This window comes from Hippocampus zosterae, chromosome 7 (genome assembly GCF_025434085.1).
Source record: "Hippocampus zosterae strain Florida chromosome 7, ASM2543408v3, whole genome shotgun sequence".
In the NCBI taxonomy this organism is placed as follows: Eukaryota; Metazoa; Chordata; class Actinopteri; order Syngnathiformes; family Syngnathidae; genus Hippocampus; species Hippocampus zosterae.
Window position 1 is genome coordinate 19,972,242 of NC_067457.1, and position 27,274 is coordinate 19,999,515.

General features: G+C 42.6%; 1 protein-coding gene across 2 annotated transcripts in view; it reads left to right on the forward strand.

Annotated features, from left to right (window-relative positions):
- The first annotated feature begins 1,204 nt into the window (after positions 1-1,204).
- The window catches only part of vps50 (VPS50 EARP/GARPII complex subunit), a 47,209-nt gene continuing 21,139 nt past the window's right edge, over positions 1,205-27,274 (forward strand). For both annotated transcript variants that reach the window (XM_052069256.1, XM_052069257.1), the window contains exons 1-13: positions 1,205-1,371; positions 2,270-2,338; positions 6,982-7,104; positions 7,851-7,922; positions 10,194-10,247; positions 13,103-13,173; positions 13,994-14,111; positions 14,493-14,528; positions 14,895-14,977; positions 19,203-19,245; positions 20,206-20,304; positions 21,846-21,986; positions 25,048-25,180. In XM_052069256.1, the coding sequence (XP_051925216.1) occupies positions 1,339-1,371; positions 2,270-2,338; positions 6,982-7,104; positions 7,851-7,922; positions 10,194-10,247; positions 13,103-13,173; positions 13,994-14,111; positions 14,493-14,528; positions 14,895-14,977; positions 19,203-19,245; positions 20,206-20,304; positions 21,846-21,986; positions 25,048-25,180 (1,075 nt within the window). In that variant the 5' untranslated portion in view covers positions 1,205-1,338. The remainder of the gene's footprint in view (positions 1,372-2,269; positions 2,339-6,981; positions 7,105-7,850; positions 7,923-10,193; positions 10,248-13,102; positions 13,174-13,993; positions 14,112-14,492; positions 14,529-14,894; positions 14,978-19,202; positions 19,246-20,205; positions 20,305-21,845; positions 21,987-25,047; positions 25,181-27,274) is intronic.

Sequence of the window (27,274 nt, forward strand, 5' to 3'; positions counted from 1 at the left end):
AACAAAACAAGAGCCCCTGTCACTTGTTCTGTCACTTGTGAAAGACTCGCAATTGCTGCAGACTAGTTGGTTTGGTTGTAGACATGATGCATTGGTATGCAGCGTACTACCAGCTGTGATGGTGAGACACACGCAGAAGCGGACTGATGCTTCAGTATGATGAGTGCACTCCAGCAACTTCTGCTGGCACTGTTATGAGAAGATGAAAAATAAAGTGTCTGTTGTTGGTGTATACACTATATGAGACAACCTGACACTCAAAATACTGTGAGGTCAGACGATACTTGCTTTTAATATTCATGAGAATTTAACATGGCAGATCCTGGACAAAAATAAGCACTTTGTTAAATGAACCTCACCTCGAATTACATTATGACCCAGTGAATGAAGTCGTTCTGAGTGGGTCGTGCCATCTGTTAGCAGCGTATGCTTGAGGGGAGGCTTCTCTTTGGCTGAATGCCTACAAATACCTAAAAAGAACTTGCTCACCTTCATTTGACTGGGAAATAGCCTGGAGCTTCATTAACCATGCAGGAACAATAGATCATTGTGTCTCCCGATTTGACCAAATATGCCTAAGGTGAAAGTTACAAGGCCATATGTATAGTGGCTCTGTCATAGTGCAGTGTCATTTGCTATTCAATCGTTCTAGTAGAAACATTCGATATTATAGACTGCATTACTAACCATTCAGACTATGAACAAATAGTCTTCAATAAAACTCAGTTGTTGTTGTTGTTTTGATTTACGCCGCCAGGGGTCGCTACAACGTGTTATTTGCATGATTGTTTGACATAAACACAAATCTATTTGGACATTGCAGTCCAGAGTAAGAATTCGTTTTTACCAATAAATCAACAACAAAAGAGGGTTTTGCGAAGAGCGAAACAATTTTTGTTATCTTTTGCTCTGATTACAGTGTGAATTAAATTAGGCACGCAAATATAATGATCATGTCAAGCAGGGTGTTTCGGGCAAAAGAAACTGTTCAGGTTTATCACCTGATCAAGTGGGCGAATACAATGTTGTTGTGCCGAATGTAATCAGTGTAAAAATAATGAGTAATTTGTGTTAGATATCGTGCTTTTTACTGTTACGTTCTAATATTTGCACCAATTATTGGTCAAGGCCTGTTAGGAAAAAAAAAGCCAAACAAAAAAACACTACGTTTCCCATGATGCTTAGGAACGTGTCAGGCAAGCCACCGCCTTTCTCACAGGTCACGTGACTGCCAACTATGGCGTCCCTCACCGTATTGGTATAGGCGTATCGCTAACATGACAACATAGCTGAAACAATCGCCATTTACATGACCAGTGGACAGATTTCAGCGCTAACATGCAGAAGATCAAATCTCTCATGGCCCGACAGGTAAGTGAAGTTAACCTACGTAAAATGACTTGCCTGACCTTTATAGCAGACGCAGCTGGAGAACTTGCTAGCATGATGGCTAAGGTGCTAATTTGACAGGTGTCAATTGAGTAACCAGTCCAAGTGCACGTATAACAGCTCCGGGCCTGGAGGGCCACTGTCCTGCCTGTTTTCCAGCTCTCCCGGCTGCATCTTCACCTGATTCAAATGATCAGCTCATCAGCCAGCTCTGAAGCAGCATTAGAACGTTCCTGATGATTTGAATCAGGTGTGTTGCTATTGGGAGAGCTTGATAACAGGCTGGACAGCGGCCCTTGAGGACCCACTTTGGACACCCCTGCTTTATAACATAACTAGGATATGAGGAAAAAGCTCATTGTATGCAAACCACTGTGCGTTCGTATATAACGGACATAACAATCTCATAATAGTGCATTATTTACTGTCTGTACAATATAACAGAACACAACACGTCGATTGCATTTTTGGGGATGATTTTTTTTGTCAATGATAACCAACGTCAACATAATACATTGCTTGACACGTTGAAATGCCCTAAGATTTTCACAAAACTCTGATTTCCGTCTTTTCCCCCCATCGATGGGCACTAGACAGTGACAAAAACAAGTTTTTCTTTTGCCTCTTCTGAGATTTACGTTATTTTTCCTGCTACCAAGCTTTCATAGAGTTTCATAGATTCAAACTTAAAAAAAATACAAATAAAATTGCTGGCGGTCATTGCAGGCAATGTTGACAGGTGAATGATTAATTTACAATCTGGTCATCATCACAAAGTTCATAATTTGAATCACGGTTCCACATGACAAATATGCATTGAACTATGAAAATAATGCATTTCCCCCCATATTTTAACGTTATTTTTGTTTATTTCTATCAGGGTCTAAAAAGCCCTCAGGAGAGTATGACAGACCTCAGTCCCACGGAAAACTTGAAGATCCCAAGCAAGGTAAATTTAAGCAGCCTTCTTATCATTATATGGATATATAATAGTGTCGTTCCATTTTTAATATTTATTTTTCTGATTTTACCCCGATAAGAACACTGAGATGATGGAACTTTCTGCGGTTTTGTAATGAAAGTAGACCTTTTGACATTAGATTGACTGCAATGGAGAGGGTTAGAATTTACCCAAATATAAGGCGTGTATGTGTCAGAGTCTTACTGCCACCGTGGTTCATTATAATTCACTCCCAGGAGGTTTCCAGGAGCAGAAGCGAGACTGAAGGCCAACATTTATTTCAATTCAGGACTTCATCTCATTTACCACCGAACCCAGAGTGTGAAATAAGTTCTGCTCCAGTAGGTCACTCTTTTTTTTTTAGGGTGATTGGGAACACAGTCAGTTATGCTTAATTCCATGAGATGACTCAGCAGATTGCCACCTTGTAACATGGTTTGGTGCTCATTTTAAATGAACGCAGTCCCTTTTGATTAGTCGGCTTTGTATCCATTTCTCAGTGAACACAAGATCAATTATTCAATTTTCTTAGGATCTTTAGGTTGACCCTTTTTTTCATGATTCAGGGGTCAAGTCCTTGTTCTTCATTTTGCTTTGAGAACAGCGAGAAGTACGGAATCAGTGTACAGTTGCAACAGAATACTCAAAAGTGTAGAAATGTCACCTGAGAATGGAATATCTGTGGCGAACCATGACGACAGAGGATGCTCGTTGCTCGAGTATACGTTTGCCCAATGACTTTGATTTTTCATCACTTTCACAGCTTGACATCATTCCTGTCTCATGAGTCGCGATTCAAATCATTTGGCTTCCACCAGGAGCCGAGAGCAACATCTGGCTCACTGATGGTCGATGAACGAAGATGCATCACCCATCATCGGACGTGACTCGCACATTGAAGCAGGGAATGAGAGGATTGTCGTCAAGTGTAATGAATAGATTTACATATATTTTTGGGGACAAATTTAGTCATAGAGCAATAGAAATGGAAAATACCGAACAAATTGCTTTGGTGGAATTTTCCGTGCAACATTTTCCTGAATCTCCAAATTCTGCTACGCTAGTTGCGTATACCCCCTTCCACCAGCAGGGGTTCCCCTTGCTTTTCTCACAACGCAGCAAGTCGAGTTGAGAGGCTGCATGTGCTCTAACAGAAAAGAAATTTGAGGCTATACCACAATGTTTTTATTTTGCTTTATATCATTTGGAGAGGGCATGAGCACAGAGATAAATCTGCATGATTTGGTCGGGGTCAGTGCCTCTACCTTACACTTGAGGTCTGAGGTGTATGAGCGCGTGTGGTTAAAGTTGGCCTCTGTAAAGAATCTACATTCATACCTCGAAAGACTGTTCCGTCATGGAAATAATAAGCCCCCTCATCTTTATAAACTAACCTTCATCTCTGTCCCACGGGAATTTACATGAAGCTCCCATTGTTGAGAAACGCTTTGTTTTTGAGCAAACCTCCCCGGCTATCAAGGTCCGTTTTATCCTGGTCCTGACTGTCATCGTTCAGCGAGCACTCGAGACTTTGATATACCCTTTGATTCTTTGATAGTGTCTGTTCAGTGTCCTGCAATTTGAATGCAAATAGATTTGTAATTTCCGAGCTACCCAAAAAAAAGTAACCTGGTTGAAAGAATTTGCACAGAGGATGATTTTTTTTTTTTTTTTTTGCGTCATGCCAGTTCAAAGTGAGATCTGTTCAAAGCTTTTGAAGCACGTATGCTTTGCATACCGAGGACTCTTTCAGTTTGAGTTGTGTGCTAGTTTTCCGCTTGACGGCAAAGTCCAACGATGGCGGGTGACCCCTGGGGGAAGGGACAGAAGAGACACATCTTTTGTTTTGGTTTTACGCTCATCCATCTGTCTAGAACTTCCAACAGCAATGAGTCATTCAACCCCCACCCCTTCCCTTCTCCGCCCCGCCGCCCCCTCTCACTTTTTCTCCCATTTGAGTTGATTTTCCCACCCACCTTTCGTCTGGCCACCCGTGATCTCCTGTGCCTTCACCCTCGTTTTCAATCTCACTGCACTCGCCCACTCATTTCCCTCGGGGCTTTCGCTCTCTTCTTCACCTGAGCCGAATGGCACAGAGTGCTTCATTCACACACTTCCCCATCATCCGATCACGTTATCTGAATGTTGTTCTGCTGCACCATATACTCGTACATATATGATCCGATGCACTGGCTTTCTTACTCAGCATAATTGTCCGATACAGAGGAGCGAGCGCGAAACACGCGCACCCACAGACTTGGCGAGGGTAACATGCGTGGCACACTTGGCTCTGCACACTCCAGACCGATAGCAGTGTGAGAGCTGCTTTGGTGCTTGGTGGGTGTGTAACAACTCTTGATCAGGCTCATCTTATGAGGCCTGTACCCGATGAGCTCGACTGTGCTGGATTTGAATCGGCACTGTAGCGTGCGTAAACGCTGCCCACTGTGCTTCAATTGCCTTTATTTTCCTTAGTCTACATCAGGGTTTTCAAATTCAATAATTACGGTTCATTCCACTATTGGTTAGGTTACTGTAATGCAGGGTTTGGTAACAAGAAAATGCTTATAATATGTCTGCTATTTATTACATATGAGAATTTTAAATTTTGGTCGAGCTTTTAGCAAGCATCGTGGAAGTTGACATGTTAGTTTTGCTTTCGCGGGCCACATAAAATGATGTGGCTTGCCAGATCTGGCCCCCGGGCCTTGGGTTTAACACCTGCGATCGACATGTTTACATGTCATTGAATGACAAGTTGAAATGATGAAGCCACAGATTTTTTTTCATTATTGGTGTCATCCGACTTAAGACTTGTTTACGCCGCACTAGTTTGGGAGAGTTCTATGGCGTTGTCATGGCGAGCGCTGAAAAGACAGCAAGTCATTGTGTGAGTAAGTTAAGCTTTCATGCAAATTTGCAGGTTTTTTTTTAACCTTTTCATACACCCTGTAAGCTGATAACATGGTAAACTGTCCACTTTAGTAGTCGCTGTCCCTGAAAAGGTTCATATCACCACGTCTTCAATTTTTTATTGTAACACAAATTACTGAATTGCTTGTGTTTATTAAAATAAATAAAAACTTCGGAAAAGGACCTTAAAAAAATTGCATATTAAATCGCAATCTAGAGGAAAAATTAAATCGGACATGCGTGAATTGCCGAAGTGCCTATGGATCGTAATCCACATCCAACCTTGCCAAGTCTATTTTTAGTTGCAATAGATTGGAATGTGCTGATGCCTCAATGTATTGATCCAACACATAAAAGAAGTCGCAGTCAGCATGACGCGTACGTGAGATGTTTTATTTAGATGTGCGCTCGAGTACAAAATGCGTATATGTTCCGTATGTAAAGCTTTATGAATTCAGATGTGGCTACGTTTGTTTGCGTTTCATTACCTTATTCATCTCTTCGGGTTCACCTTTTGCTAGCTGACATTTTTGGGCTTTTTCGTGACAGTTGTTTGATCGATTGCTACGAGCACAGATACCCAGAGGGTTAAGAGCAGTGGCGTCAAACTCATTTTTTGGCGTGGGCTAAATTATAGTTCCCTTGGAGGTCCGTTATGACTGTGAAACCATATAAGGAAGTCAAGAATAATGGTTTATTCAACTTTAGTTTAAGTTACTGTAATGAGGGTTGGGTAACAAGAAAACTTACAATGGCTCTCTTATATATTACATATGAGTATTTGAAATTTTGGTTGAAATTTTAGCCAGCATCGTAGAAGTCGACATGTTTGTTCTGCCTTCGCGGGCCTCATAAAATGATGTGGTGGGCCATATCTGGCCCCCGGGCCATGGCTTTGTGTTTTAGAGGATGAATCCAAAGTATTTGCAAAGTAACTTGACCTCCCCTCGAGTGCCAAGTCACTCTATCGTGCTTGTTTTCTACTTTTACAGCCTCGCTCGTCATTTAAATGGAACGATTTTGCCCGCGGTAGCAGCAATTTCCCCTTTCAAAATGCCACCTATCGAGACCTTCAAAGATCCAGAAAGTGCATTTGAAGTGATGTTCATCCACGCTCTTGGACCTTTGCTATGCTGTCAGCAACTGTTCATCAACTTTTTGCCTCGTTATAAACTGCAAACTTGAGACATTTGCTCACACTTTGTCATTGACCCGTGACCACGAACCTGCTAATTAACACTGTCGGTGGTGAGAGCTTCAAATCTGAAAGAGCGTGCGGCAAGCAGCCTCGGCGGATGCGCAGCATGTTGATCAATAAGACTCTTACGGTTCTCACGAGAACTCTGAAGGGGAGGGAAATCTCCTTTTTAAAAAAAAAAAGTCATTCATTTCCTGGCTTTGTTCCCCACCACCCTGACCGATATCCCTCATGAGAGCAGCGCAATGAAATAACATGTAATCTTCTCCCAAACCACACTCCTATTCCCTTTCCTTTTCTTCTCTCTGCCCCTTGTTATCCATCTGATTTTCATTCAACCCCCTTCTCACTTTGTCCTTAAGCCTTGGTGAAACTCCTCTGACTACCTTCTTCCCGCAATGCTATTTTATGTAGACTGCTAGAGGTTTAAATTTTTTTTTTAAGTTTCTTGGGCTGATTGTGTGTTTCCCTGCGCCTGAACTATGTGAACGGTAAACCGAATTGTCTGTGGGTGTTTTAGGAGGAGCTGCGAGAGCTCAGGGAGCAGCCGATCGACCCTCAGGCCGAGCAGGAGATCATCGACGGCATCGAGGAGATCTACTTCTCCAACGACTCTTTTGACATGGTGCAGCACGAACTGCAGGTCGTGTAAAAATACTCTGTTCCAAAGTGCTTGACGAACGGAATGAATGACAACTCGCCCTACTGTAAAACTGATGAGAAGACCGGCTTCGCAGTTTCCACTCCCCCCCGCGGCAACGGCAGTAATTCCATCAAGGCCACCGCCTGCGATAGCGATGCGGTATTTGCAATGCCTCCGAATCCGTGATCGTTATTTTGCGCTTCCTGGTTTCTCATCTGAGCTGCTGCCACTTCCTCTTCTCGTTCCATTGACATCCAGACTGATGGATTGTATCCACTGAACAGAAGGAGGGTGTGAAATCTCATTAGATTTATCTTGGTCTCACCACACCACCTGAAATGAGACTCTCAATCAAGGGGAAAGTAATTACCTATCATCCTTTGGGGCATGGAATTGTAATATCTTCTTTACCCAGCTGAGTTTGTTTGCTGTTTACTAAATAATGTCCTCTGCCATCTTGGCCCACCCTACATCTGATCTTCGGGTATAAATTGAGGTAATCATTTCCGTTTCATTGAATATAAGAGCAAGTCAGAGCAGCGAGACAATCTTGAACCCCCTCCGAATGCTTCGTGGCATATATTTTAAATTCAGGTACAGAGCAGCAAATACCTCCATGGGTCTCCCCGGGTTCAAACTTTTTCTAATGAGGATCTGTTTTGAAGCAGCAGGAGACATCGCCGTGTGATGCGCCTGTCAGCGGCTGGCGTACAAATAAACTTTGTTGTTGTTTTGTGTTTGTTTAGAAACTCCCAACCGAGTTGAACCTGCAGGACTTGGAAGAGTACCGAGACAGACTGAAGAGACAACAGGCTGCTGTAAGTCACACACGCTCACAGAACGGAGCTGAAAAGAATGTTTCCCATTTTAAAATGATGGCGGGTACCACATGGTGCGATTGATAAGAAAAAAAAAATCAATACAAACAGAAATTGCCCATTCCAGGCTCACATTCTTGCCACGACCTTTATGAGCATGTGTTAAGTTTTGTGCGCCATTTTTGCTGAAAATGTTGAATGTGTTTTTGTACCACAATCCTTATGAATGAATGAATTATCAAGCCTCTCTCTTGAACATAGTGCCTGTTGCCCCGCCAGTATGGCAAGTTAGCTGCCCAACAGCCGGTAAATTGAGAGCACCCCAGACTTTATGTGACCAGCAGCGTGGCGAGCGCTATGTGTTTGTAAACACTCGGAGTACATCTTGTCGCTTTCCCCTAATATGTCACAGTTAGCTTCCGGGCACCTGTGGAGAAATAGCCATGGCAACTGTTCCAGTGAACAGTCGCGCCAAAACACTCTAGCCGTGTTGTTCGGTGACATCTCCGACAGTTAGCGAGTTTCAGTGCCGTGGGGCATTTGCAAAAAAAATACAAGATTCTTCAGGGTATAAGCGAATAAGTGCATGGAAGTGAGTGCTTACTCGCAACCCTATTGAGGAAAAGCCGTATGGAAAATGGATCGAAGAAGAGAAAAATCAACATCATTCAATTGCTTGAGTCAGTCTGCCGGGCTCTGATTTTAATCAAGAATCAAATGACAAATATTTTGTACGTTTTTTTTTTTTCTTGTAGCGCAAAGCGTCAAGAGGAAAATACGAAAAATTCCTCTTGAGTCATTAAAAAAAAAAAAACAACGACAACAACGCAAGCCTCTTTTTGGGCACTTGAGTTATGGTAATGAATTGCTTCAATTGGATGCTCATGCCGGCTGGCGTGCAGTGAGCTTCTGTAAACGTCCCAGTCAACAGATTGAGAGTTAATGTATGGCTTGTGTGCAAATCTAAAGTCAAAGAAATGGCATTCATTTTCACCCTACCATGAACAGATGGTCTTAGATATGCATGCAGAATGTTTTCTTTTTTTTTGCGGGATCTAATAGTTTGCGTGCAACATGCATAATAATGCAAAACCCTAAGGAGTTGGTGAAGGCTTTAATTTTTTTTCAAACGAGATTTTATCAATAAGCAACTTAATGACTCAATATTTTCGAGCAGCCAGATAAGGAATTGATTTATTTTGAGGTGATGTAAAAAAAAACGTGAGCCATATGACGCTGATCATCTCACCGCTACTGCTGTCCCGCTGCCAGGAATGAAAAGACCATCTAGACTCGTTGGTAGCTTTTATGTGTTTGTACATTCACGGTGTGCACAGCCAGACTCACTGGTCGCGCAGATCATTACTTCTGGGATGTGTAGTCACTGTGTGAAATGAAGCTTATCCCTGTGCAGAAGCAACGATGATGCTTGAATATGCTCGCCGCAGCGTGACCGGCTTCCCTTTTGTCCCAACTGAGATGCAAATTTTTCCCATTCGTAATGAGATGACATCACCCGTACATATTAGCTGCTTTACCTGAATCCTCTTTGCCTTGGTCGAAGAGGCATTTTGTGTCATTTGGGGAGAGAACATCTGCTTTGTCTGTCCGCCACCGCATTTGAGCTTAATTGGCATCTCTGACTCACTCCCGGCAGAGGTTCATCTCCTAGCTAATTGCCTTTGCGCACTGTTGAGACCTCAGCCGCCTTGAAAACCGGCGTAATCCAAAAAAAAAAAAAAACACACTTTGGCTCACTCCACAGAAGCGGTAGCTGAGCTAATACCAGAGACGGCCATGTTCTAATAACCTGGTGGGAAAGCTGCCGCTGAAAACTTTGTGTGGCTTTGATACCTTTGCTTAAATCCTCCTTGGAAAGGGACTTTAAATTAAGCGTGTCCGTGCCTGTATTCGGTGCTGCGAGGGGCAATGAAGTGCCTGAACGCCAAATGTACAATTTAGCGCAGCATATCATTCATTACATGAAACGAGGGCGAACCACTGAATCAGTAATTGACACAACTCCTTTAAAATGGATGCACTCACTGGCCACAATTGAGTTGACTAATATTGAAATAAGATGAGGTGTAGGAGCTGTATCGTCTTGTTCATCCAATCATATACTCTGTAGATATGTATCTCTATCTATATATTCACACTCTTGATTTTGAGGTAGCACTGCCTCAGCTGTTTTCTTGGGTGACATCTGGGAAAAAAAGTTTCTCTGTTCTAACATGGCCATTCTCATCTCTGCTCTCTCTTTCTCTGTAGGTTTCCAAAAAGGTTGCTGATCTCATTCTGGAGAAGCAGCCTGCTTATGTCAAGGTAAAAAACAAACAAACACAAATAACCACAAAAACTTGCACTGAACAGCTTCTTTCTGATGTTCCTCACTTGAACTCAAATCACCAAAATATTTATTTATTTATCTTTAAATTTCTCAATAAAAATCATACTGCGTTAGCGTCTCAGTTAATGCCCTCCCGGGTGACCTTGTGAAAGTACATCAGTTAGAAAGATCGAAGAGGCGTTAGAAGCTTTTTTTTTTGGAATTCAAAATATCATCCTGAATTAAATTAAAACTTAATCCCAGAAAATCCCTTCTTTGCTCCTCCAATGATGTTGCAACGACCTGAAATGCCTGCAACCGATTTCATTTTAAGTGTGAGAGGGAGATAATGTGGCAATAAGTCTCTTTTGGTCATGTCTTCATCATCTCCTCTCAGTCTGGTCTTTCTGCAGGAGGAGCGATATTTATTTTGACTGCATAGACTTCCAAGTCAGGACCTGGGAGTAATTATGGAACCCAGCACCCACAGGCAAAATGCAATTAATTATTATTAATAAGTTTGGTAAGCTTGACCTGGCTTAACTTTACTCAATTTCCCGGATGTGTGCGTCCGCCATTTATGGGGCCATCACTCTTCAAATAATATTTGCTTGCTTCTTGTGTTTTCTCACCCCCCCCCCCCCACCCCACCCCGAATATCCAATAAATGAGTTTCGTCACTAATCGTGGTGGCGCTTTTGGTCCTGGAAATATGCGGCAGATTGCATAAATGCAATCAAATGAAATGTTCTTAAGCCATCCGATGGTCAATCTGTGAATAGTAAACTGGTCATTATTTCCGTGACCCTCCTGGTGACTCCTCCGCGTCCAAATGACAGCGGAACTTATTAGCCGCGGGAATTCGCCTCCACCCATCTCAGTTCACATCCACAAGTTGGTCTACGAAATGCCCTCTGGGGTCCATGTCATAATGAGTCAAAATAGGGCCTTTTTAAAAAAAATGATTTAATATGAGCTTGATTTCCTGCATTAAGGGCCCCTGATAGGAATGACAGAAAGAGCAGTTGCCGTCTACATTTTGTCCTTGCTTTGCATCTGTGTCGTAAATCCTGAATAATTTCTGCCTCCACCACCACCAACTCTTTATCTGCTCTCCATGATCATTTTTACGACGTAAACAGAAATGCGTATCGCCGCATAACGCGCAGGCAGCCCCCGCGGCCGCCCCGCTTCCTCTCGCCAGCGCTCGCGTGCCGTGTATCGCCCTTCATTGGAAGCATAATTTGTGCAGACATCTCAACCCATGGCTCGCAGCTTAAAAAGGATGGTCTGGTAAGCATCTAATGTGATTCATAGCAATCGAGGGAGTAGCCTTCTGCTGGAGCTTGCGTCTGATCACTGTTGACACCCGCGAGCTGCACATAACCTCCTCCTGCACTCGAAAAAGGACGGATGGGTTACAGCATGACCTTAGCTTTTGTCAGTGATCCGCTTCCAGCGTTTGACTTTCATGCGTGTATTTTGAAGGCGACTGCAGTTATTTGTACGTCTTCTCTTTGCTTACCTTTGCACTCGTGCCCGGTATTCCAAAGATGATATGATTGCAAAGTATATGTGCTGCTATACAAGATCGAATGGATTTCCATGAAGGAGCCCGAACCGGGTCGCTAAACACAATCAAAAAGGAATGGGCTGAGTCGGGGACTCAATTATATTTTCACTGGAAAAACACTTATTAAACTCAGCCATGCGCCTTTCATTGTACACCCAAGTTGTTGCGTTTGAGGAGAAAGGTTCGGCCAACCTTGGTGGTCAGACCTGCCAATTAGAATGGAGGTCTCAAGGCTGTTTCACGAGGGAGATTAGAAACTGACAGGAAATAGAGCTGTCGGGGAAGAGATGCCTAATATCAGCCAAACCGTGGTGGCATGTGGCTTCTTACAAAATGCCACCTCCGGGGTCCATGCACTTTGTAACCTAAATGCCAGTCATCTTTGTTTCATTACGTTTCCTTGACAATGAAGCAGACTCAAACAGCAGCAGCATTCAAATTGACAGAGACATTTAATAAAAGGAACCTGTGCATCGTCAATGTGTTGGAGGGTCAGAGTGAAGACCTCTGATGAATATATGAATAGCAAAGCATTTGGAGAGGGGGGGGGAAATATCTAGTGAGGCTAAACAGCTTGACCTTTACTTGGCATTGCTGCTTTCCTACCCAGCGCTCGTTTGTGGCCATATTAGGAGTTGCTTTGCACTGTTAAAGGTGCTGGCTCATCTTTCCCCTGTTTATGTTTAGAGGATGGACAGGGAATTCGTGCCCGGTTGTACAGCCCCCCCCCCCCCCACCCAGTCTTCCAGCATTGCGAGATGCATATATTAAAGAATAAATTACATTTGAATAAATTATTCAAAATTGTTTTGCAACTGCAAGGCAATCAATCCATCGAAAGATTGAGAATTATTCCTCCCATCCCATGATTTATCAAAAAGATTTATAAATGAATAAAAACAACAACAACAACAACACTAAAGTGCTAATTGGGCCTTGAGGTAAACGACAAAAAGTTTCTGAAGTAGTAACATTATTATATATATAATTATTCACATTATTGTGTTTTTGCACTCCTGAGCACTATTTTTTGTTTGTTTGTTTGTTTGTTTTGTTTTATTCTGATGGCGTCCAATCTCGAATTTCATCTCACGCTCACAGCAGGAGCCTCCTCACCCTAATCTGTGTTTACATCGCAGTTGATTTGTGTGCGCTTCAGCGTTGAAGAAGCGTTATGTTGGATAAATGGCTGCATCAGAGAAATCAATCTTTTGCCGCAGGCGCCTTTTCAACACTGAAGAAAAATTGTGAAGGGGTTCGGTTTATGTTTTTTTTTAGGAACTGGAGAGAGTGACGGCGTTACAGACCAACCTGCAGCTGGCTGCCGTTATTTGCACAAACGCAAGAAGGTGATGGTGCGCTTTGTATGCTTGACCGCATTTAATCCTCATATTCTTGTTGCTTTTCGTGTACTTAACTTAAGATCAGATAATCTTTCACTGCTCAAGCAGTACAGCAACACACAGCAGGTTGTTAAAAAAATTATTAATGGCATTGAGTCCAAAAGAAAAAAACTGTTATCATCAATTCCTGTTTTGCTCCAGAGTGGAATGATGAAGAGCAGTCCCTTGAGCCGGATACTACAGTATGTTCTTGGAAGGCAAAAAAATAAATGCTTATTACATCGTATTTTTATTGCAAAAGAAAATGGCTCTCGCTTTGTTACCCCCACAATCAGCCTTGCAATCAAAGATCTTTGGTGTTGTTCAGGGCCAACGTTCTGTCTGATATGCAAATAATAGCCAACCTATTTCGTTCCCATTTATCACATCGCCCTCCTATCTAAATATAGAGTCGGTACTTTTGAAAGCTTTGAAAAGTGGGACTTATTCCATCTCTGCCCTGTTATCGCTTCTCATTCTCCACAATGGGATCGCTCGCTCTTGCTGGATTGGCAATAGAATGGCATCATCCCTCTGTATTTGTATTCATTATTTATTTGTTGTATATCCGACATTATTTATTCCTTGACCACCTTTAACATTTGAATTCGGACTGACACACCAAACTCGTGTCTGAATGTATTCAAAAGAGGGCTGCTCGCACGCATGAATGTCATGGAAATTAACTCAAAACAACACCATTAGCTGAGTGTATTAAAGCCAAATCCTTCAACAAAGGGTATTATTCTGAGCTTATTTATTTATTTATTTTTGCAATTTGCCTTAGGCAACTGAGTGTGTCAAAGGAGGGATTCACAGAAGCAAGCTTGGGCTTATTAGCCAATCAGAGAAGGCGGCAGCTCTTGACAGGCCTGCTCAAATCTCTTCGGACCATCAAGACGCTGGTAAAGTATATTCACGACAATAATTCTGCTAAATCCTGTATTTTTATTTTATTTTTTGTATCTGCACTCAAATTGAAGAGTCATTGTCCTCTCTTCAGGCTTACCCAATATCCAAACGGTTCTCTTCAGCCTTCAGAATATTTACTTTATTTGTGCTTCCCATTTTGCGTGACTTTCCTTGAACCCGCATGCTTTTGGGCTTCTCAGTCAGACTGCAATGAATCGGTTTGATTGGACAGTGTATTTACGGCCAACGGTATGTTAAATGATGAAATCTGTATAGTTTATTAGATTAGATTATGTTTTGGCCTTTTTTTGTGCATGCACATACTTTTTGGTATGTAATAGTACCGTGCTCAAGTCTTGTTGTTCCCTCCACAGCAAAGAACAGATGTGCGACTCAGCGAAATGCTCGAGGTATTGTATATCCGCCTTACACCCTGCACACATTGATAGACATGCTGACGATTGACTTGAAAGCCCAAATATCATTCGAGATTCTGCATCGGGAGCTGAACTCGTACAAGCTCGTACTCGTACCCTCAAACAAATGCTTCGCTTTTATGAAGATTTTCTGAAGCAACCAAAATCAATATGACCGTTCTTCTGACAAGCATCTTACAGAACCTAGTTTGTAAAACCGTGACTGTGAAAAATATGAACCTATACTGGGTAACGTCATAGCTGATATGATAAAATACATTGTTGTATTTTTACCACTCTTGGACTTGAAAAGAGCTTATGAATTGTTTATAATTGACCAATTTTGCTTCATTTCTTCAGGAGGAAGACTATCCTGGTGCTATCCAGCTGTGTCTGGAATGTCAGAAGGCTGCCAGCACATTCAAACACTATAGCTGCATCAGGTATGGTCAGAATGTCAAAATATTGAATTTTTCATTATGCTTTAGTGGTGGAATTCAATTTATCCAATTTGGGAATTGCCATTGAAAAAACAAGTTACTAATTGTTGTTCATTTACCATTAATATTTCCCATGATGGGGAATTATTATTATTCATATGATTATTCAGCAGTTAGGCGGTCCAGTGGGTTAGCGCGACAACCTCACAGTGCAGAGGTCGTGGGTTCGATCCCGGGTCCGGCCTTCCTGTGTGGAGTTTGCATGTTCTCCCTGGGCCTGCGTGGGTTTTCTCCGGGTACTCCGGTTTCCTCCCACATTCCAAAAACACACATGGCTAAGTGAACAGTCTAAATTATCCCTTGGTGTGTGTGTTTGGCTATCAACCGGTTCAGGGTGTCCCCCGCCGGGACAGACGGCTGGGATAGGCTCCAGGGTGGAGGATAAGGTGGATCGGAAAATGGATGGTTGGATATTCATCAGTTAAGCAAAGTGACTCCAAAAAGACTTGGATGCTGAACACTCCCGGTTATAACAATTGGGCTGAAGTGACAGGATGACTGATGATCAGTAGACGCACATTATACACTGGAAATTGCAATGCTGAACACTCCGTTTACCCCACCTCCCTACCACCCACAACCCCCCCACTGCATCTGCTCTTAATCTGCTTGGATATCACTGTCTTTACCGTGACATTAATTTGTCATTATTGGCATTGAACACATATGGGAATGCTAGTAGAATATTTGACAAAGTGGTGGCTGCATACAAAACAGTCCGCTACTTTATTGGCCGCCGATTATGTCTCCGACTTCGGATTGCTTGTTGACACTAATGTTGATGAACGTCGACTTGTCATCGATGTGTCAGTCGAGCACTATGATTTACAAACAGAAAATAAAGTCACAGCAATAAAATATATTTACCCACAACAGATGGCTCATATGCCAAATTTATGGAGAACACAAGAGCGTGGGAGCGGGCTCGGTGAAACCTGCTGTGGCGTGACTGCATTTCCAGTCTGAGATTAAAAAAATAAATGAATAAAAAATAACTCTGGCTCGTTGTGCTTGCCGCCAGGTATCATTTGTCCGACTGAGGAAACCTGACCTCGTTCTGGGCCCACCCCAGCAAGGGGCGTTTTACACATTGGGAATTTGTGTTGTTTGCAAATAATCGCAGACCTTTTTGCATGTGCATAATTCCACATCCTTCTTCCACTTTGATAGGTCGGGTTGAATAATTGCTACAAATCCTTCTTGAGATAAGCCCCTTCCCTCTTCCCTAGTTTGCCTCATTTACCAAAGCTGCACATTCAGAGAGAGCGAGAGAGAGAACAGTTGAAATCAATTTAGGTGCCGGACTTATTTCACTCAGTGCACACATCCCCTGCTGGAGGCAGTTCTACTTCCTCATCAAGCCAAAGCGACGTGATTAGCGACTGTCTGATGTCACGCTGAAAAAAAAAAAATCATTGCGGAGTAGCAAAGTGAACAAGTTGCCTATCCAACCCCTCAAGTTAGCGTTCAATGAGGACGGTGGGGAAGAAAGGAGAAGAATGTTCCCTTTTGGCCGTCTCCATGTCTGCGTTCTTCTCAATATGATGTGGTGATAGCATTCAGTGGTAGCTCTCAACAGAAGTACGTTGGTTCGCAAACGAGCATTATCATGCATGTTTTACGCAAGCTCTTTGGCCCTTACGACATTGCTCACTCTCAGCAGCTTGTTGCCGGCCGGATGCACTTTGATTTAACCTTGTAGCGACTGCCATGCGCCACTGAGTGCACCCACCGGGAGGGGGGGAGGGGGGGGCGTTTGATGGCCGCCCCCTCCCGTTCATGTCCCTTGCCTTTTAAGAGTCAATATTGTTATTTGAAGAACACGGTTCTGTCTTGATGCATTTTCATGAAGTAACTCACACTGGTGGCTGTAAGGGCATCGAGAGCGCCCCCTGAAGTTAACAGAGGGAATCACACACCGTAAATTCTTCCCGCCTCAATGTGAGCTCACAAAATGAAACTGAATAGAGGGAGTGTTCCCATTCATCTCACCAGTTCCGAAGAATAACCAATTTCTGGGCTGTGTGAAAGCTTTACACAGTGTTTGGTCTGCAAAACAAAAACAACCCCCATTGCCCTTATAACATTTCTTTAAGCCACCATGTGACTGTTTCCTTTATCCCTCCATGCCATCCTTCGACTTTTCAAAGCCACTTTATTGCCTCTGGGTCCGCTGCGTAACAGTGATTTTCATGACCACAGCTATAAATAAATAAATACAGTATTCCCACTGAACCTGAGCTTCCGGGCCAGACCCTTGAAGGCACGGCTAGCCTGTTTATCCAGTCAGCAGTCGACTGTGGAGGGACTTTCCTCCAAGCCCCGTGGGCGCGCCTGTTGTCACCTCTAATTGAAAATGAGGTGTTAAAAAAAACAAAACGAAACACACTCCTTTAACTACATTTCAATCCTCGAGATTCCTGTGGGGAACAGGTTGTTAATTAGGTTTTCCTCCTCATTTGTTATTTATGGATTGTGTTTTATTACGTAAAAGGTGCTATCACGTTGTGCCCGAAACGACAGAATAATCGCTTCGTGCGCAACTAGCTGGAGATAAGTGGATCCCCGAAATGGCAGACACAGAATGGAATTTTGTCACAAAAGATTAGATTTATTTTAACACAAAAATCCCCGTCTAAACGGACAACTGAAAACGCTGGTCAAAAAGAGCACCAGGAAATAATAACGAGGCAACAGAAAACGCTTGCGAAAAAATGGCAAGGAGAAAGTTCTTAAGCAAAATACTATAATCACACACGAGAGGAATATCAAGGAACGCAATAATAGACAATAGTCATTTAAGGTAGTATCGAAGCGAGAATGAATAGGCGATAGCAATGGCACGGCGTGGAATAATGTGCAGGCGGCAAGCAAGAACGCCTGCCCCCCTGCTGTCAAATACAGAACGTGACAGGTGGCAGTATGTAAGTAAGCATCTGATTCCGCACTCAAATGCATGAATATACCACAAATACTGTCTTGCCATTTATAGAGAGAGAGTGTATATGCAAGATAACCAGATTTTTTTCAGCTTGTGTGTTTGCCCTTACTCAACGCTAGCACATGATATTGTGGTTGTGTATTGACGCGATGTAAAGACAAGCGAGGGCATTGATCCAGTTGACCCCTCCTTCACCTTCAGTCGAGCATTCTCCCGATTGTTGAGAGCGGACACGAGGACGCCCTTCTTCAATAGTCACTGCCCAGTTAGATGGATCAGTACACCTGTCTGTACTTGAGCCACACTTTCTGCAGCGCGTTGTGTTATGTAACAGCCTTGACCGCGGTGTTTGTATTTTGGCAGCGCAGCCAATGTCGCATGGGTGTTGGACTGACTCCTCATTATTTGAGGATCATGAGTGTCCTCGTCGCGTCAGTAGCTGACGACTCTGACTAAGTCCCAAACTGTCTTTTTTTTGTTGTTGTCACTTTCAAAGTTCATCTCGAACCAAGTTTTAGAATCTTATCATTTCTGGATTTTCTATCTGAGCAAGCTGCGAGGGACCCAATCTCTATTTTCGCTACTCGACTCACTCCTCCCCATTCTCCTTCCGCATTAAGCAACAATGCGTAATTAGCAATTTTTATTAAGGACACATTCTCCCTTTGGGCAACTTGGTGTCTCAAAAGGCCCAACACAAGAACGGGCTGACCCGAAAAAGACCCCAAACAAAGCAGGGACAGATGCAGGGAGACGGTGGAACAAAGGAGGATTACAGCTGGGTGCTGCATTGGGGCGAGCTAGCCCAAGGGAATTATGTGGGTGTCCTGGGATGGGTGGAATAAGATGTGAATTCTGTTGTTATCTTCATTACCGGTTGAAAAAAAATTCCTACCACGAGATAACATCTTACGATGCTTCAAGGTTGTGTGGGCACGTTTTCTGTGTGTCATAAGCAAGCATACATTATCAACACTTGAAACTGGAGTTGGAGATTAACTGAATGCCTTCACTGAAGCCACCCCCCCGCCCAGCTCTTTTTTTTCTCTCGCAAATGTCATTAAAGATATTGAAAGTGTTTTTTAATCGTTTTTTTTTTAAATGTAGTGCCAGTTCCACAACTTCAGCAATATTCTCTAGCCTATTGAAAATATAACGGCTGGAGGTTTGTTTGTTTTTTGTGGTAAAGGAACTTAAAGATGATAGTCAACTTTTTTGTCTCCACAGTGAATTGAATTCCAAACTACAAGACACTCTGGAGCAAATAGAGGTACTCTCTCTCATGCCCGCTCACTCTGCCTTATCTGTAATTGAGTTATTGAGAGCCACTATATGTGAAAATGCTATTAATGTTATTTAGCATTTGGCCCTGTGCTTTAATATGAAAGAAAAACATTTATTCAGACACAACTGTGGCGATTTAATTCTGCCTCTGTTCAAATATTGACAGGCTGAAAAGTCATTATTTTGAGCGCAAACGGATGCAAATCGTATCAGTTTCATCTCTCGCTCAGTTGCGATGTTATGGCACGATAAAAGGTATGCAAAGCAATTTTCACTGCACCGCTGCCTCCGCACTTGAATAGATTAATTACTTTCGTTTGTCTGTACACGAGAAAAAAGGCACAAATGCATGTGCGCAAATATTGACGAACCGCCGGTGGAAGTGCCCGCTTGTTTACCCGTCAGCTTTGGTGATCAACAAGAGAAAATCCCCTAAACTCATTTTACTAATCACAAAGAGCCATCTGACACATCAGGAAGATGATTTGCGCCATGTTTGCAACTGTGATGGAAGACACACATGCCGAAGGGGAATCTATGTATCTATGTACTACATCCATGTGGATTAAATACCGTTTAGTATTTGCAGTCTCAGAGTAACAAAAACACACCTTGACGCACAGTTAGGACTTTTATCGTTGTCTTTTTTTGCGGCTTTAAAACCTGCAGCCAGAGAGCTTTGTACCTCTGTCAGCACCCTGTTTGAAAAGTTCGATTCAGTGTGGCAAGGTCTTCCTTTCTTACAACCCCCCCTACCCTCACATCTTTGTAGCGCTTTGTCAAAAGCATCCACTCTCATCCACATCTAATTACCGTAGCCTCTGCTTTGTGTACGAGCTATGCATCTGCACATCTATATCGAAATCCCCCGGCCTTAAAGTTGATAATCCCCTCCTCCCACTGTTTCCTTCCTCACCTTTTGTCATCCATCTGTTTCTGCCTCTAGGAGCAGCTTGACGTTGCCCTGTCAAAGACTTGTAAGCACTTTGATGTTTCGCACTATACCAAGGTCCATCTGGCTTACACACTCCTGGGAAAGACACAGGTGAGTTGTGGCGCTCCTCTTCAAGGTCATGGAAATGTGTGTTTCCTCTTGCCATAATCCTTGTTTCCTGAGCAAGTCTTGCCCAATATTGACTTTTTTTTTAACTGGGTGGGAGTGAAATGACAATCACAAGGTTGTGCTAATTTGGAGTCCTGGCAGAAGGTGACAATCACCCAATATATCTTGCGCAATGTCCCCATCTTCCAAATGAATATTTACCTGCATGCAAAGTGTTGTGCACACCGCTCCCAGAGGTCTCGGCTGAATTGGTTCAATAAATGGTATCAGTATTTGATGCAAAATTACTGTTAAAAATCGATTTGCCTCACCCAAGCCTGGTTTAAATGGAGAGACATATTTGTGGTGTGAGCTTGATGTGAGAAGGGCATTTTCAAAGTTTCTGCAAAAATATCTACAAAGGAACACAACTGTAAGGAGAATTGCTCGAATAATAATGAGTCATACACAACAGAATAAACCTTTCAAAAATCTTAAGCAAACCATGAAGTCTTACTTCGAGAGGATTCTGTCTCATATGCAGCTTGGTAACAAACTGAAGCGAGCAGCACATGGGTGGGGGGGGGGGGGGGGGACAGCCCCAAGCCCACTCAGTGTAATGAAAAACATAAATGTTTCAAAACGGGTAATGAACTCTTCCCCTTTATGCATTTCTTGAAAAGCTAAAATGCAATCACCAAAAAAAAAAAAAAAAAAGGCCGGGCAACCTTATTTTAAGAGCCTGTGCAAGTGCACTATTTTCAGCTGCGTTTAGTTGGAGCCTCATTCAGTTTTTCCAATGGTATCCAAATGGAGATGGGAGAAACTGCAGAGTCCGTGTTCATCTTAATGAAGGAATAATGTCACATGGAGCAAGAATGTAGCTCACTGATGACTTTTTAATAGATCTTGGACAACAATGCATCTTTCTGTCATGGAGAAAAAGCTATTAGGCATTGGCTGAAATGCCAATGCTTGTTAAATGAGTACTCACCACTGAGCTGCAAAACATTTCTCACTTTCTCACCGACATTTTCACTAGCCCCGTGTATAAATGTTATTCATCTCCAAGGACAGCGCATATAATACGTGGCAAATTTCTTTTCATCTATTTATTCAGTCATTCAAATGTAGCCCCTTAACTGCTGAACATTCTGTGTCGTATTTATGGCCTAGCAATTGTAAATGTGGAAACTGTGCTGTCTTATGAAGTCTATTTGTTTTTCAAAATATTTGGCACACTCACGGTGCAGATGTGCAAGGTTCGATTCCGGCCTATCCCGTGCCTGCATGGGTTTTCTCTGGGTATTCCGGTTTCCTCCCACATTCCAAAAACATACATAGCAGGTTAATGTAACTCTTTAAAGTGTCCCGAGGAGTGAGTGTGAGTGCAAATAATTGTTCTTCTGTGTTTTCCCTGCGATTGGCTGGCAACCAGTTCAGGGTGTCCCTCGCCTACTGCCTGAAGACAGCTGGGATAGGCACACGGGCAGATGCCAATGGCACCATCATGTTCAGAATTGGGTGTTTGGCTTTCTTTGCAGACCGCTATGGACCAGCTGCACATGCACTTCACTCAAGCCATCCACAACACTGTGTTCCAAGTGGTGCTGGGTTACGTCGAGCTCTGTGCTGGCAATGCTGATACCAAGTTCCAAAAAATGCAGTATAAGGACCTCTGTACGGTAAGACACTCATGTCCTGCACCTTCGATACGCAGATCACCTGTGTCCAAGTCGAAGTCTTCTTGACCCAATCGTTGGTGGCGTTCTGTCTGTCAGTGTCAGTACTTTCCTATCATGATTTTGTGTGAGGTGATGGTTAAAAAGCATGATTTAGTAAAGCCGATTAACAATGGAATGCCCGTACCGTAAATGAATATAAATCACGCCATGGTCACGTCTTCTAATGTACAAACTGGCCCCTTACTTTCCTTTCCTTGGTTGTGTCTGAATTTGTCTCATCTAGGTTCCGCTTTCAAAGAAATCCCAGAATGCTGTTTTCGAAGACCTAGCTTGGTCAATTTATCCTGAATTTACTGGGGCAAATTGCTGTGTATCCCCCAGAGATTAGAAGGTTACCGGTGACTGTTCCCGATGCCTGTGTGGAGTGGATGTTTTTCGGTTCTGTTCCATTTAACACCGTATTCAAGTTTTGATCGTTTTCTTCTTCAGACTCTGCTTGCTTGTTGACTTCTTCTTGTTTGGCTGGCACAGCTGTCATGCAGCAGATTTCCAAAGCTCTCCCTTTTCCCTGTCTTTTCATCCTTCTCTCTGCTTTAAATTTGCAGAGACACTATTTGCTTTTGGAAAGGTCGAAGTCAAGGCATATTTGTTTGATTGGACAGACATGACAGGCGGCGACTTCAATGGAATAACACAAAGTAGTATTTCAGGACTTTTTTATTATACCGTACTTGTTGAACGCTGACCAGCCACAAGGTTAGGTACACCTGTGCGGTCTGGTGAGATCTGGTAGAACAGATTTATTTTTATTTGCTGTGCGATGCAATCGTTTTTAAAAACTGCAAAAATGTTCACACCGTCAAATATGGGTACAGTTTCTTGTAGTTTCCACTTTTACGAAAGCTGCACTGGAACATACTGCAAAAGTGTTTTGGTGAGCTTATTTTAGATAGTCAGCCGAGTGAGTCATGTTTTCTCTTCTGTAATGGGAAAATTAAGATCTGTCTCCTTGCTCACTCGTTTTAACACCTCTCACATCAAAAGCAGGCAGTCTTGAAAATGGATTCCCTTTTGCACGGTCGAGAGAGTAATTGTGAGGAGCGAACGTATTGACTCCCTGTTTCCACGTTAAGTAAATTTTGAATGATGTGAAAGCACACGTTGGACCCTCTGAACCTACCTTTCTGATTGCGTGACTTAAAATTCAAGAGCAATGGGAACTCTCTGAGAGGTCAGTTAGGATTATGGGAAGGCCATATTAATTTTATATCAGCACCTCATCATTATTTGCCAGACTTTGTATCAATCCCCTGGTCTATTGGACCGCTCTTGTTGGAATTTTTCCATTCCAGTCATTGGAAGTGAAGTGGCTGGAGATTTTGGAAGTTATTTATTTGGTGATCATGCACATTATTTGCATCTTAATTCTTGGAGTCGTAATGAAAGGCGGGCATGGTGGAGTATATCGATGCTGTTCATTTTTTTTGTCATTTAAAAAAAAAGGTTGACGTTAATGGGGCGTCTGTTTTTCAGACATCATATTGACATAAAAAAAAATCTGATGCCAAGCCATTTTGTCGCTTATTTTTGTTTGAGCTACACATTTTTGCACATGCCGTCATGCAGGTGTAGTTGCTTATTCATACCAAACAATACAGAGCTGCTGCATCAACATTTTTCCAGCTTGATGGAAATTGATGTCTTTGTTTTAAGGGCTCTTGCGATGATGAACTTTCTATGAACCTGGCCATTATGTCGCTAGTTTTTGAGAAGCTGTACGTCAAGGCTGATCAGGTCTGAAACGGGCAGTTCAAAACCGTATTCCAATGGGGAATCTTCATCTCTTTGCCGATTCTCTAATCTGGTTTAGGCTTCATCAAAGCACTTTGATGATGAACTGAAGCTTCAGGTTACTGATTAACGGTAACAACAAATGTTACTGCCTTTTTGTTTTTTGGGTGGGACGGTCAATCCAGTACTACTGTCTTATTTCCTCCCATGGTTCTGTCAAGCACGCACGGATGAACACAACTAGATGCTATCTTGTAAAAAGTTGAGCTGAGTTTGAAATAATTCTGAACGGCTTGGGAATAATGTGTCTACTTCTCTCTAAATAAGTTACACGTTGTGAGCCGGCAGCGGTAATCGTGTCTTAGATGTCTCTCCCATTCTGTGAAAGTGAAAGTGCAAATAATCTTCCAACCCAAAATTTATAAGTGAATGGTGCAAAAAGCTAAAGAGCTCGTTTTTTTGGGGACAATTAAAATAGACAACAACAACCAAAAAAGGCAACACAACTGCATGTCATATTTCATCCATCTGATCACGCTTGCTGATGTCAGGTCACTGTTCTCAGAAAAAAATCAAATCGTGGAGTTATTGTGGCAGTTCTGTCAAGAAAGCTTGATTTCAACAACGGTTATTTAAACGTCAGGATAGATCTCCCACCCCACCCAGTTGTTCGTCTCGTTAAGCGCAGTCATTGTGTGTAAGTGTAACTGCGGTTGTGCGTATTCCCCATCAAACCCACAGAGCCACTCATACTCGCGCACGTCTTTCGGTGCCTTTGTTGCTTGGCAACATGCTGCTGACATGCTTGACTTGTAGAAAATACGGAGCGTAAAATGTATGCCGCATCTGGATCGAGAAGCTCTCACATTGCGTTGTGTGTCTGTGTCGAACATCTTCCAAGATTTTCTCGAAAAATCATGTGGGGGCAAGAATGGGGCCGATCGTAAATTTGATTGAAATACTGAATAACATTATATAGCACATTAAAATATTGGGAGAAGAAGGAAGAACAAGATTACATCAGAAAAGTTTTGGATGGACCTGCAATTTTTTTTTCTTTCACATGTTCAAGTAATGATTCTTTTTATCTCGAGGGACACTCAAATGCCATTGATGCGTAATCGTGAGTTGTGAAACAGTTGACAACATTTATTTGTTGACTGAGAGCTTTCCTTCATTTTCTTTCAGGCTGCATTGAAGTAGATTAGAGCCTTTTAGCAATTCGTACCACCAAACAGCATCAGTGACTGCATTACCGCCGTGTTTGCAGCATATCACCTTGGACAGCTACATCCCATGTCTGACGGATCTCTGCAAAGCTTTGTGGGAGGTGATGCTGAGTTACCACCGCACGATGCAGTGGCACGAGGCCCACGACAAGCAAGCCGCCGCGCCCACTCCAGGTACTGCCCGATGCCTACGACACCTTATGTTTGATTTTTATGTACAGCATTTAGAAGTCGAGACTTGCTCAACATTCCCAAACTGGACACAGGCGATCTCAACATTCATTTGGTATTTGGTAATTGTATATATACACTTCATGGGTGATTCCCGGCCAATCAAAGTGGCGGTTCTTATTCCCTTTAACTTCAGCGCCAGACTTCATGCGGGAGATACGCGTGCATACTGTACGTTTAGAAGATCTCCACTCGCGGATGATGTCAAGTTGACTGCTGTAAAGTAGACCGCCTTGCACGCCCAAGTCCTTTGGATATTTCATAAAATGCCAACTTCCCCGTGAAGGAAAGGACATGCGCCTCGTTTCCTGCCAAGAGTGCCATCAATCATCTCTATGGTTGATTGGCTTTCACCTCTGTGTAAAGGTGTCCCTGGCCGTAGCTTTTGTCTTGCATTAGAGGAGTATGCGTGTGACCTGTCGCTGCAGTGATTTACTGTGCATGAGCCGTCTCATTTGTTCGACAGGATTTTGAGGTGACTTTGACCTCGAGCTCACACTAGAGCAGTGGTTCTTAACCTTGTTGGACGTACTGAACCCAACCAGTTCAAATGCTCATCCAGTTCAAATGCTCAACCAGTTCATCACTCAACGCTTTATGAGTGAAAAATAAAAATTTTATTTTTTTATTTTATTTTTTACAACTTCAAGACATATAAAAAATTTATTAAAAAGAGAAAAAAAAGTAAATCAAATTTCAAGACAAAAGTATCACTTAACATAACACAAAAACAAACCGTGCATGACGTACTATCACGACAGTCACACGTTGACTACTGAGCGAACTAAATTTCACGCAGCACTGATTGGACAAGCAATGTCATGTGATCATCTGCAGCCAGTGATGGCCAAGTGGGCGTATCATAACTAATTGGCTTTTTGACTCGGGTGTGTCTCAACCTCCATGGCAGAGGCTCCATTGAACCCCTGAAACCAATTCACCGAACCCCTGGGGTTTGAGCCAACCCGGGTTTAGAACCACCGCACTAGAGGCCAGAACAGCCAAGCCTGCTTATAGATCCTTTCCTCCTCCAGCATCTTTCGTCTAACTCTGGCACTGAATATATTGAGTCGGCCTCTGTAACGTTTCACTCAGAAATCATCTACTTTGATGAAAGGACAGCTTTTCACTTTCTCCCTGTGTTGGTGTTTCTTAAATCGCAATGTATGATTTTTGTAATTTGGCCCCAACGGCTATTGTGGCGATTGCCACTTAAAACTTTAAATTGCGCTTTGATCTGAGAATGCACGAGAAAATGAAACTGATTTCCGGTCGGACACATTATGAGCTTCAGAATCTGACCACATGGGCTTATACCCGCAGTCGCCGTCGACGTAGAAGTTCTACCGCATGTTGCTTCCCATACGTATACGTCAACATTTTATATATTTTTTAAAAATAGTAATTGACTTTCGTTGACATCTCCATAAATATTGCCACAGCCATTATTATTACCGTCGTTAGTCATGATAAATGGCAGTGCAGATGACATGAAGCAATGGGGACATCTGTAATTTGCAGTTGATTCATGCGCATAGTGAGTGGCAGCCCTACCTAAACATGGACAAAAACACATTACTCCTTGTCTCATTTGTTTCTATAATGATTGCAATCACAGGTCAAGGAGAGGAGGGGGAGGTGGAAGAGAATTTGATGTTCACAGAAATCGACGAGAATATTGTTGTTGGAGTTTTTATTTATTTATTTATTTTTTCAGTATTTCTTAAATCGCGTAATCATCGCTAGGAATCGGTCATCATCATGAGCTCAGTGGGGTGAAGTAGACATAGCTGTGGAATGATCACCGGTGGCCACCTGTTGCGCTAGCTAAAACCACATATTTGGATACTTTCATTGAAACACTGAAGAGAACGAAAGAATATGATTTGTACGGATTATGACTGAGAAATGCGGAATGGCACAAATTTGACAGATTTGATAATAAATCGTTTCATTTAGTCCAGGAAGTTGTTCCACCAGATATGATTCCACTTGAGACCCCCCAAACTGCCCTTCCTACTTCTCTTCAAATATGTT